We start from the raw sequence: 12,048 nt of genomic DNA on the forward strand, positions 1-12,048 counted from the left end.
TTTCAGTTTTTATCGTTTCTGGCTGTATTAAATGGTGTGATTTGGCAATTTTTAAAGAATAAAGGCCTTTCAACGCACCAGCAATTTTGGGGGTTCAGATGGGATTTAAAATACCCTAAATACAAAATAGATTTAAAGTTGTATGTCCCTCCCTTAAGCCAAAAATGTAAAGCTCAAGTCCCTCCCCAGTGCTTAAAAAATACTTGGCATGCCTCCCCTTTTCTGCACAATCCCCTCCTCTCAGATCAATAATGAACAGTCCCTAACTGCAGCAAGAGTCTGTATTATCAATTGTAGGCAATGTCCCTTGGTTGTTCAAGACAGGGGAGTGACGTGTGACTATTTTTGATATACATTTCAATGATAATGGCCAATTTAAAATAATATTTGGACACGTGAGCGTTATCTTCTTATTATTTTTAACACTGATCCTAGATATGGTGTAAGGATAACAGTGTAAACAGTGATGACTTCCTGCACCTGTTTGGCATGAGATGGCTGCATCCTCCCCAGAATCCTCTCCTTCAGACAAGTGTCACAGCTCTCCACCAATCAGAGGAGCCAAACAAAGCGTCGTCCAATCAGAGTGAAACAAGACAGAGCGGGTGGGAATATACGCATGCGCTCTGACACAACGGAACAGGACGGCGTATTGATTGACCGGTAATGATTAGCCGTTAGCTTGTTCTAAGAAAAAAATTGATAAAAATTTTCTTTATCTTTACCCACTTTATTAACCGTATACACCGCAGTTATTGTGATGCTATTGTAACGACATGCGAACTCTTGGTATTTTTTTATTCAGTGTACGGGTTGCTTTTAGCTAAAGCTTTAGCTAAATTCGTTAGTTAGCATTGACTTGTTAGCTCTCGGCTAACTAATAAGAAGTCGTCGTATTTACTCGAAATAAGGTAGAACAAGGGTAGATACTAAATGTAGTTTTTGTGTAATATAACATTATCAATCGTTACACAGTGCCTCGTGTGTTATTCCGCAGATTCTGTGAGACTGAGGCGGTTCCGGTGCCGTTAAATCTTGCTAAATCCTGACCCGCAGTAGAGCCGTCATGATGCCCTGTCAGTACCTGCTCCTGCTGCTGAGTGTGGGGGTCTCAGCGGTGGAGGTCCAGCGCCCTCGCGGTGTCCCTTTGTCAAGTAAGCATTTTATAATTAAATAACAACTAATAACACAGATCCCTTAACTCAGTCTGCGCTGTGGTGAAAGTTCACATTAAGTTCGCTGTAGTTTTACGACGTTCATTTATTTGTCCCGTTATGACACAAGATTGCACAATGAAATGTCAGCTGTAGCCCATTTACACCTCACACATACAGAACATATACCTGTATTACTAACTTATGTTATATTACTGTTACATTGAACATTGTACGGTATTTTATACTGCATATTATACTATACTGTATTATGGCATACTGTATTACTGTAAAACTTTATGAAATACCCCGGGGATATTATTTGCTTAAACCACTGAACTCAGCAGGCTTATGTTAAAGATAGGCGTCTATATGGAAGAGGCTTTTAATGCCTTTCGCATAAAACTGTTGCTAAGTAAAGATATAAATACAATCAAATTGTTTAATTAAACCTCTTTTTTTTTAGAGGCCAAATGATATTGTTTTTTCAGGGAAGATACCAATTACTAGTACTTAGACTACTTAGACTGATAACCAATATTTGGAACCAATATGCATTTACATGAAAATGAAAATCTTTCTGTCAATATGTAGAGTTTAGAATATCCAAAACACAGAACATTGTTTAAATGCCTTAAGCAAATGTTTTATCAAAACTAAAACGTTCAACATCATATACAGCAAGTTCCCTGCAGCTTCTTTTTTACAAAGTCAAGGGAAAATTTAAATTAAAAAAATGAATAAATAAAAACAGCTCCCTGAGGTTTTATAAAGTAAAAGTTCCTCCTATGCTGACACTTTCTTTGCACTTTATAATCACTTAATATTGTCAGCAATCATTAAAATTAAATGCTGATGCAGATAGTCGACAAAATGCCAAATATCGGCTACAATAAATGGCCTGGCCGATAATCTGTCAAACCCTAAATATTACTATTACATTGCACCTTATACTGTACCTAATATCACATAAATTATACTGTACTATATCAAACTATATTACTGTAAAACTTTATTTAACACCACAGGATATTATTTGCTTAAACCACTGAACTCAACAGGCTTATATTTGGCACAGGCGATTATCACATAAAACTGTTGTTAAGCAAAGATAAAAATACAATCAAATTGTTTGATTGAACCTCATTTTTTGTGTCTCTCATTTACTCTGAGAGTATTATTTCTTCTTTGGTGCTTGTGGTTTCAGTAAAATGAACTGAATAATTGAATTGTAGAGAATCTTACCAAGCTAATGATGTGTGCAGCATGTCCATATTGGCAAAAGTTTAAACACTTATATTTCTATGCATTATCTAAGCAGCTAACTAACATTATCTCCTGTGGGTAGCCGCCAACCTGGTTTTATACAACTTAAGAAATTTTACAAAAATGAAGTGCTTGTTAACCAGGCCTCTAATTGAGACAGGCCTTTATTTGTCAACATTTGTAGCCACACTGGGCTTGTAAAAGGGACTGGGTGTCTAATTCGGACTAGGATATATTTTGAAGTTTTACGGTTGGTTATTATGTTAAACTGTCCACACAATACATGACATTATACTTTTATTTTGGTATATTAATTAAGACAGCACTAAAGCATCATTACCTAATGACAATATGTAATCTGATATATTCTGTAACTATGCCCACTGCTTAAAATCACACTGTGTCACTTTACCTCATAACTTGTCACTTTAAGTGGTCACTTAATGTCATAACTTTGTCTTAAATTGCTCATGTATAGTTCATATTTTTAACTTCTTCACTTACATTAGTTTTATATGCATCTTAATTTATTTATTCTGTTTTTATATTTTACTCTGTATTTATCTGTCCTTGTGCTGCTGCAACACCTGAACTTCACCAATGAAGATTTATCTTATCATAATTGAACATATATAAAAATTAAATTAGAGCAGAGGAAAATAAAATTAAACAGTATACACACACACACACACACACACACACACATATATATATATATATATATATACAGACTTTTGGAGCTGACATGACACTGACTTGTTTCTTCTGTTAAACCTTGAAAGAACGGCAGTTTTATGAAGAGGGCAAACCTTTTACTTGCCTGGATGGCTCCCGCACTATTCCCTTTGACAGGGTGAATGATGACTACTGTGACTGCCAGGACGGCTCTGATGAGCCAGGTACGTAGATTCTGTTAGAGATTCCTGTACTACTGTCTAGTACTATCTTTTCCATCTTTCTCTAAATTCAATGAAATACTTATTAATAAATGTATAGGAGGCCTGCTTAGTCAGTATAATTCTTACTTTACCATGTCTTGACAATAGCAAGCAGGTGCTTTGTATATCTAACGACACATTTAATTACAGGCACTGCTGCTTGTCCCAACGGCAGCTTCCACTGCACCAATGCTGGTTTCCGACCAGGCTTCATCCCATCCTCCCGCATCAATGACGGAATTTGTGGTATGAGTTTTAAACTGTGCTGACTATCTCTTTTCAGGTGTGTTGGACAGGCAGAATTTTGCTTAATGTCTGTGTTTTCTTGTACAGACTGCTGTGACACAACAGATGAGTACAACAGCGGTGCTGCCTGTCAGAACACCTGCAGGTGGGAATGTTTTCTGGTTATAACTCCAATAACTTATGCATGCTTCATGTTTTTACATACAAATCTAGTCTCCAAAAAATTATAAATGATTTTTCATGGTACTGTGTGTGATTTGCAGGGAGTTGGGGCGCAAAGAAAGGGAGAGCCTTCAGAAGATGGCAGAGATTGCTAAGGAGGGCTTTCTGCTTAAACAGCAACTTATCCAGGAGGCCAAGAGGGGGCTAGAGGACAAGAAGGTGCGAATGACAAGAAAATCTTTGTCTTTGCTTGAGTAATAATCAAGACCAGAGCTTTGAAATATGGATGATCACCGTGTCAGATATGTTTTTATACGTAGATAATCACACTTCAGTTGAGATGTTTTAAAGTGTCTATAATAACTATTGCATATCTAGTATACACAGAAAAACTTAAAGCAGTAGTCACGGTTACCTAATGTAAAGCACACTGTACTCATTTGCTCAGAATGGGCCTGGTTCACATTTAGAAACTAGACAGTGGTCATCTGAAGTCACCTGTTAAACACAAACAAACAGTCAAACAATTAAGCTAGATTTAATGTAAAACATTGCTTAAAAGTTGCTTACAGTTGCGCTTTATGTGATTTGTTTGAGGACATTTTGTTTAATACATTTAATGGAGTTTTAAGGTATTGTGTAGATTTCTTAAATTTATTTATTTTATCTCAACAGTCCAAACATGCAGATGTTCAAGCCAGCAAGAAAGAATTGGAGGAGAAGGTGGAGGCTCTGAGAACTGAAAAGGAGACTGCAGAGCAGCCAGAGAAAGAAGCCAAAGAGCGCCATCTGAAGGCCTGGGAGGGTAAATTAGGATGTGAAACCATATCACCATCTAGTGTTTGTGTAGAGCATGACATTACTGAGAGTGTAGACCACCTTACTGTCATTTTTGAGCTTGGACTATAGTTCTCAAACTGTGGAGTGGGAAATATGGAGTGAAACAAAGTTGAATGAATATGATTTATGCAGGGAAAATAATCAGTTGCTGAATGTCATGGTTCTTCTTTATCAGAAGCTTTCCAAACGATTGTTAGTGATTGCTATGTGACTGAAAAAGTTTGAGAACTCACTGAGCTTAACTAAGTTGCCTGGGTGCCACATACACTAGCAGTGCTCAAAAAACTTCACTGATGCAAGACTTTTAACCTGAAGTTTAAATTCTGTGTGTGATTGTGATCAGAGTCTCTGATAACTGATAAAATGTCATTTTTGTTTCAGAACAAAAGGCTGTTCTTCAGTTGGAGAAGGACAAGGCTAGAATGGCTGAGGTGTTTCTTGAACTAGATGACGATGCAGATGGCTTGTGAGTATCAGCACCCTCCAGAATTATTAGCACCCGTAATGAGAGAAGGCAGTGTTGTGAAGCTTCTCAGAGATGACTTTAAATGCAAAGTCAAATGAGAAGGTGCAAAGAAGAAATACAGCATTTGTAAATCAGGAAAAATCTTGTTGCTCTTGACCTTATTTATTGGGAATTCAAAAACCTGATGGCATGCCACATATTTTCGAAACAAAAAGTGTCTGAGAATAGATGATTCTAAGATTTCAATGAGTTTCTTTTGAAAGTCTTAAAATGTTCTAAATTCAGTCAGTTTATTTTTTTTTTAGGTCAAAAAAATTTAAAATTTGAATGTGTGAGGTCTTAAGAAGAAAAAAAACATTTGATCGAATTTTGTGTATCTTATAATTTCTTTTTGTCAAAATGAGTCAGGCTCTTCTGTGTAATGGTCCTCATTTCTGATGTTACAAATCTTTAAACCTACCACTGAACCTGACACTAACTTCATACTTGGCCTGGCCTTTTGGCAAAATACTGATCATCCAAACTCACTCTAATAACCATAATCTTACATAAAACATATATACTATTTACCTTTACACTTACCTGCAATGCTTTAATAAAAAGAAGATAGTTTGTCCAAAAGTCAGTCTTAAATTTGGAAAAGATTATCTTTAGAAGGTCTTAAAAAAACAGTGTCTGATACCCCTCTGTAAGTACATGCTCAATCATTACTAGTATAGTAAATCAGTGTTTGTGTAGTTGCCTTTGATTATACTGTAACTCATTGAATTATGTATTTTTGTTTGTGCCAGTGTCTCAGTGGCTGAGCTTCAGTCCCACCCTGAGCTTGACCCAGATTCAGATGGTTCATTCACCGAAACAGAGGCTCAGGTAAATATTTTCTGTTTTAGAGTAGTTCCAATAAAATCACTGATGTTAAAGTGAAGTTGTCGTTAAATGCAAGGTTTTGGTTTTTTTTTAATTATAGTGCTCTTAGGGAGCTGAAACAAATCAAACTGTGAATTTTGTCTTTTGTTTGTGTAGGGGCTGTTGGGAGGAGTGGACAAAGTGGACACTGTGACATTTGAGTCAAACTGGAATAACATCAAAGACAAATACATGTCAGAGGTAAGAACTGTTTTTTGTTTCAGTAAACTCTGTGTGTGAAAGCCTCGGCTCATCTAAATTTGCAAATTTCTTGGCATCAGGCCAACGCAGACACTCCAGTGGATACTCCGCAGGAGGAGATGAGGGAGCCAGTCCCCGACAATGACTCTGAGCAGTACCCCGAAGATGACATCCCAGACGAAGAAGAGGATGATGATGAAGAGGATGAGGACGATGACCCAGATGATGGAGACTATAAGGTAAGCCCTCTGAGTTTCTCCATCAGACTTATGCTGGATGACTCTCAAGTTTTGTTGGTGAGTCATTTTTTTCTGTGTTTGATATGCAGAGCCCTCCTACGATACAGACCCAAGAAAAGAAGGATGACGACGATGAGGGGACTATGCCACCCTACGACGAAGAAACACAGAGCCTCATCGATGGTAAGTGTGTATAAAAGTGAATGACTCAGCCAGACCTCAGCTATGATTAAGTGACTCACACTGTGAAATACTAAAAGGAAAGAAAGCACAGATGTGACGGCATACCAGTTCATTTGAATTTTAATGTGAAAACTTAAAACTCATCAAATTTCTGGTCGTGCAAATGCATTTGTAATTGTAGGAACAAAGTGATTTCTTGAACAGATGTGCTGCTTTTGTATGACAGAGATCTAGTGCTTGTCTTTTATGAAAAGCATCAACAGGAGGGCATGAGTTGCTCACACTTTTTGTATATGCGTGTGTGTCTGTGCGTAAGCACATGTATTTATAGGTTTGAACTGAATTTACTTTTAAGAGCGTGTAAAACATTTCTGCATTGATTCCCAGCTGCTCAGAAAGCCAGGGATGCATTCGACGAGGCTGAGAGAGCTCTCAGGGAAGTTGATGATCAGATCAAGTAAGTACTAAGAATATAGAGGAGCTTCTTTTGCAATAATGCAGTCAGTGTTTGTAGCCACAAGTGCAACTTTCAGCCGCTGCTGTGGATTGTTCTGTTGCACAATCACTGTGTTGTTAGTTTAAAACAAATATTACGTTTTGGATTTGCTTTCTGTCTGCAGGAACCTTGAGAAGGAAATTTCCTTTGACTTTGGCCCCAGTGCTGAGTTTGCCTACCTCTACAACCAGTGTTATGAGTTGACTACTAGCGAGTAAGTGCACACTCTGTTTATTTATTATTATTCTGTGTGCATTACACATGCTGGTTGTTATTTGCGATACTTATTACCTCTTATTCTCCATCTTTTTTGCTATGCTCCTCATTTCACAACATTGCAAAGACATTTGCTAGAAATAAATCAAAATACTACTACATCCAGCATGTGGCTACTTAGAGTGCTTAACTCTGTTTATTATCCACTACTGCAGCCTGTATCACTGCTGCTGTTGCTACTGCTTACTGTGTACCTGTGTGTGGCCTCTGAACCTCAAATACAGAGATGATCGTATTTAACCCATGATGCTTCCTACTTTTTAAAGAGTATGCAAACATTATATATTGACATCTTCTGTGAAGCCCTGTGCAACTCAATGTGTCACAGTTTTAGTGAGAATGAAAATCTTTGCAATACGAATTAACATAGTACTTCTTCAGCCTATACAAACAAGCTGTAGCAACTGATGTTTCACATAGAGAGAATTATAGCTATTGCTAGTTCCCAAGTCCTGTCTCTAGTAAAGCTTTTAGTAAAGAAAAAGAAGAATAAACAAGAGAAGATATCAGGGTTACAATAGCTTGCATGCAATAACAGTTATGGTAAAAAAAAAAAGGCCAAAAAGGTAAATATTTACATCAAGATTACATGGAATTACAACATACTGTTACAGTAAAATTTGATTTTTGTAGGGGTCTGTACCAAACAAGCATGATTCCATCCACCTGGAATATGACTGTGATTTCTCTCTCTCTCACTCTCACTAACACACGCGTGCACATGTGCACACACACACACACAGTGTGGCCTATGAACCTGAATAATAAAACTTACTCAGTACTGTAAATATTGGCATTGGGATGCAAACAAGTATCAGGCACACAGTCAAAATTTCTTGAGAAGTTTTCTAGTTTGTTATAAGTTCCTACTTCTAAAGTTCATCTTTTGCTTTCAGGTACATCTACAAACTCTGTCCGTTCAACAGAGTATCCCAGAAACCCAAGTATGGTGGCTCAGAAACTAACCTGGGGTGAGAGAATATATACGTTGTTTTTTTTCTATTTTGTGATATGTGCTATTTTTTTATACTACTTGACTTGTACCATACTTTTAATCACTTGTGTTTTGTAGAACATGGGGACAGTGGTCAGGTTCTGAGGATAACATCTACTCTATGATGAAATATGAACATGGAACAGGATGCTGGCAAGGCCCTAACAGATCCACTACGGTGAGTCTCAGGCTGTCAGCCCTGACTTGATCTTTTTGTACACTTAATTTTTCACACCTTTAATGTTTCTCATTGGACAAAGAACAGAAAATAGGCATCCTTTGTCTTTCAGATTAAATTAACGTGTGGAAAGGAGACAGTTGTGACATCTACCTCAGAGCCCAGTCGCTGCGAGTACCTGATGGAGTTTACCAGCCCCGCTGTCTGCCAGGAACCACCGAGCCTTGATTCAGCACTTCATGGGCATGAAGAGCTCTAGATCCACTTGATTTGTGAGTAACTCGAACTTGTCTGTGTTCTCTGGCAAACCTTAAAAAGACAATCTCACTATGTTTTGTTATGGGCATATACAGCATGGTCTGCCGCAGGACATCTATTCCAGAGTAGGAACGTAAATCGGTTCTACAATTCTGCCAAGACTGTCAATGTTACAGTCATATTTTTGAGCAGAAAATATACAGCACCTACTGTGAACAACTGATCACCATTTCTAAATGGTGTGGACACCTTCAGATGCATAATGTGAAGGTTAGCGTTAGTTTGCCACATTTTGTGGCGAAGAAAAGCCCCTGTGCAGCTACAGCTTCCCTTTAGAAGAAGAGTGAGACAGCAACAAGAGCAAGGTAATGGCAACTTCATTTGAGTTCATAGTAGTTGTTAAGACAATAGATAATTAAAAATTAATTATGACATGAACATAATGATTCAATATATGGGTAAAACAAAAAAAAGCCATACATTGTTACACATTATAGAAACTGCTTTTCTGTGATGTCATTGTTTCTGTTACTATAGACAGTTTATAGTGATAGCATTTGGTTAGCTTTCCTGCAGGGCTCAGGCCGTATTCATTGTTTCCCACCCCACTTTAGATTAAACCATGCCCACTTCCACATGAAAAAAGCGGGTTACCAGACATCAAGGCCCAATCCTTGTCTGCTAGCCTATTGCTGCCAGCGTCATTGAAAGAGTGTGCTGCTAGATAGTTACCACAGCCATAATTTGCCCCATGGTACTTTCTCTTTGCTTCCCGATGCAAAGCCACAAAGTTTGCTGATCAAGCAGCAAATTTTTTTCCTTAGGATGTTAAAGGGATGACCTGTCCTGCTCTGCCTTACTCTGATCGATTTACCCTGATATTCTAACCCTAACCAATATCACTTCTCATATCTAAACCCAACCAATCCAACCAATAAAGGCATCAAGTGCTAGCCAATAAGAGGAAGAGTAGGGTGAATCATGCCTTTGCCATTATAGGAAGAAAAAAAAGTGATCCAGCAGGAAGTCAGGGGGGCAATCCAGCCGCTGAAGGGCCGTCTGTGGAATGTGACAGCTCCAATAACTTGGAATAAAGCAATACAGTCGCTTACAGGGAAACTGCACATTTTCAACCATCTCTGTGTCATTGCAGTGTGGTATGTGTGGCAGAGGATGATGTCAGATCTAGTTGAAAGTTGGCAAAATTTAACAGCTGAAGCATCAAGAATTCAGCCAGCAATTGTTAGCAAAATCAGATAAACACAGCAGAAGCATACACATGTAAATGTGAAACACGTAAAGGCTTCCTATGTGCCACAGCAACAGGCTGGGAGCCAGTCCTTGGGCCTTATGTCTGGCAGTCAGCTTTTGTAATGCTTAAGTTGGCATAGTGTCATCTAAAGTGGGTTGGAAACGCGACAGATGCGCTCAGGGCTCATGCTGTACAGATTAAATAAATATCAGGTATAGCCTCCCTTGAAAGTAATTAGGATTATAAAAGGCTGCTGTAAATAATTTAACTTTTTTAAAAATTAAATTTGGTGTGAAAAACTGTCATGTAGCTTTTTCTCCTGTTCTACAGTATTTACTATTGTGGTGATATTGTAGATAAGGTGTTAAGCTAAACTGAGCTTTTTGATAATGATAGCGTGGATTGGTGTGCTCAAGCAAGTGTGTAGATGATAGGGTTTGGGACTACAGATTTTGAATTGTATTAATAATTATTAGTAATTGTATAATGGACTCAAATAAACAAAGCATCTATCCTTAATAAAAAGGCTGAGTCATCGATAACACAAGAAGTGGATACCTCACTGGTGTAATCGCTTAGTCCTCGGAAAATGGAACCTCTAGGGATTAATTTCAACTAAATTGCTGTTCCTTTTTCACAACTAGGAAGTCATGACTAAAGCAAAAAGCCATTGGAATTAATGTGTGCTCACTCTTGCAGGTTGTTCGTGAAGGGACCACAGTCACTGCAGCAACATGAAGTTGCCATGCTGTGAGCGGCACCACCTCGGGGTCGTTTAGCAATTTAGAATTAACGATGGAAATTCCAATGAGTAGTTATCGTCTACACATCCAACTTCCACTGCTTCCTATTGTGTTGGTTTTCTGATTTGTATCAAATGTAGTCATTCCATTGATTTCAAATAAAGGTTGTTTTATCATATTCCAGATTAATGTCCATTTTTGTCTCCAGTATAAAACTACATTTTACTATAACTAAGCTCTCAGTCACTACTGCATGTACCTCATGTGGAGGCCACATGAGGTACATGCAGTTTTAAATTAACAAGTCTCTGTATGCACCCATGTGAAAATAGTCACACTGCTGCTATTTGACTTTTCAGACTTATTATGTATCCTGTGGACTGTGATTGGCTACTACTTGTCACATGGAAGCCTCAGAGTTAAAAGTGGTAAAGATTAAGACAGGGAGTTGATGGTCAGGGCTAGAAATTTAGATGAGGTAGTATAAAGATGAGAATCCACAAAGGGAGTGAGATGTGGATAAATGGCTTTAGCAATTAAAGAAATTTCACACTGGGGTTAGAGACCTGTGGGATCATGGGATTGTTATTTTTAAAATTAGTTGACATATTATTTATAGTTTAAGTATAAAGCTGCTAAATGCACACTGTGTATGTAAACCTTTGCAGAATAGCTGAATAGACCTGTTAACATCGTATTTCAACAGAGCTAAGATTCCTGGGAAATATTTACACCTGGATGTGAAAAGCCACATTGATGGATGCAAATATCATTGTTGGCTATGGACACCTGGGTGCAAATAACATCTGCTATTTATTAATTGTTGTATTAAATAAATAGCAATAAATAACACATTAGGAAGAGCTGTGTAAAAAACCTTTCATATTCTCAAACCATTGCATAGATCTTTGTCAGCACTGATTTATTATATTATATGTTACCATTGTATAAGTAACTGGAATGTGTAAGAAAACAACTTGGCATAGAGAAAGATGTATGGAAATAGCTTCAGTTTTTCTGATACCAATACCAGTATTGAAAAATTGGAAATTCCTCTGATACTTCTTAAAATGCTGGATCACTTAGGCTAGCCAATGCACCATTCTATCACCAGGTAGGCCTAATTTATTAAAAAAACAAACTATTTCACGCCTTTGTTAAACAGCTGTTTACAGAAAACAGTTTTTCATCACTCTTAAACAGTAGCCCACATAGCAAGTTATGCTGTGCAGCCTCTGTAAACTACGGTT

The 12,048-nt window shown here is 37.7% G+C and overlaps 1 protein-coding gene across 2 annotated transcripts; it reads left to right on the top strand.

The window, feature by feature from the left end:
• Positions 1 to 527: 527 nt before the first annotated feature.
• Positions 528 to 10,981, top strand: prkcsh (PRKCSH beta subunit of glucosidase II). 2 transcript variants are annotated; one of them, XM_042505727.2, is made up of 18 exons: positions 528 to 663; positions 998 to 1,154; positions 3,203 to 3,319; positions 3,509 to 3,604; positions 3,692 to 3,749; positions 3,868 to 3,985; positions 4,442 to 4,571; positions 4,988 to 5,072; positions 5,864 to 5,942; positions 6,096 to 6,179; positions 6,260 to 6,418; positions 6,508 to 6,601; positions 6,989 to 7,058; positions 7,222 to 7,311; positions 8,270 to 8,344; positions 8,446 to 8,545; positions 8,658 to 8,817; positions 10,755 to 10,981. In XM_042505727.2, exons 2-17 carry the CDS (start codon positions 1,067 to 1,069, stop codon positions 8,802 to 8,804), a joined length of 1,590 nt encoding a protein of 529 aa, XP_042361661.2. In that variant the 5' UTR covers positions 528 to 663; positions 998 to 1,066; the 3' UTR covers positions 8,805 to 8,817; positions 10,755 to 10,981. The 2 variants fall into 2 exon arrangements, with proteins under 2 accessions (XP_042361661.2, XP_042361660.2); XM_042505726.2 differs by lacking the exon at positions 528 to 663 and adding an exon at positions 696 to 911.
• The last annotated feature ends 1,067 nt before the right edge of the window (positions 10,982 to 12,048 follow it).

This window comes from Plectropomus leopardus, chromosome 18, assembly GCF_026936395.1.
Source record: "Plectropomus leopardus strain MGB_pleo_1.0 chromosome 18, ASM2693639v1, whole genome shotgun sequence".
Lineage (NCBI taxonomy): Eukaryota > Metazoa > Chordata > Actinopteri > Perciformes > Serranidae > Plectropomus > Plectropomus leopardus.

What these genes read in the sequence shown, in the direction of transcription:
- prkcsh (XM_042505727.2), top strand. Translation starts at nt 1,067, where the DNA reads ATGATGCCCTGTCAGTACCTGCTCCTGCTGCTGAGTGTGGGGGTCTCA. An exon ending in CATCAATGACGGAATTTGTG is followed by an intron (nt 3,605 to 3,691) that starts GTATGAGTTTTA and finishes TTTCTTGTACAG; the next exon opens with ACTGCTGTGACACAACAGAT. An exon ending in CAGATGATGGAGACTATAAG is followed by an intron (nt 6,419 to 6,507) that starts GTAAGCCCTCTG and finishes TTTGATATGCAG; the next exon opens with AGCCCTCCTACGATACAGAC.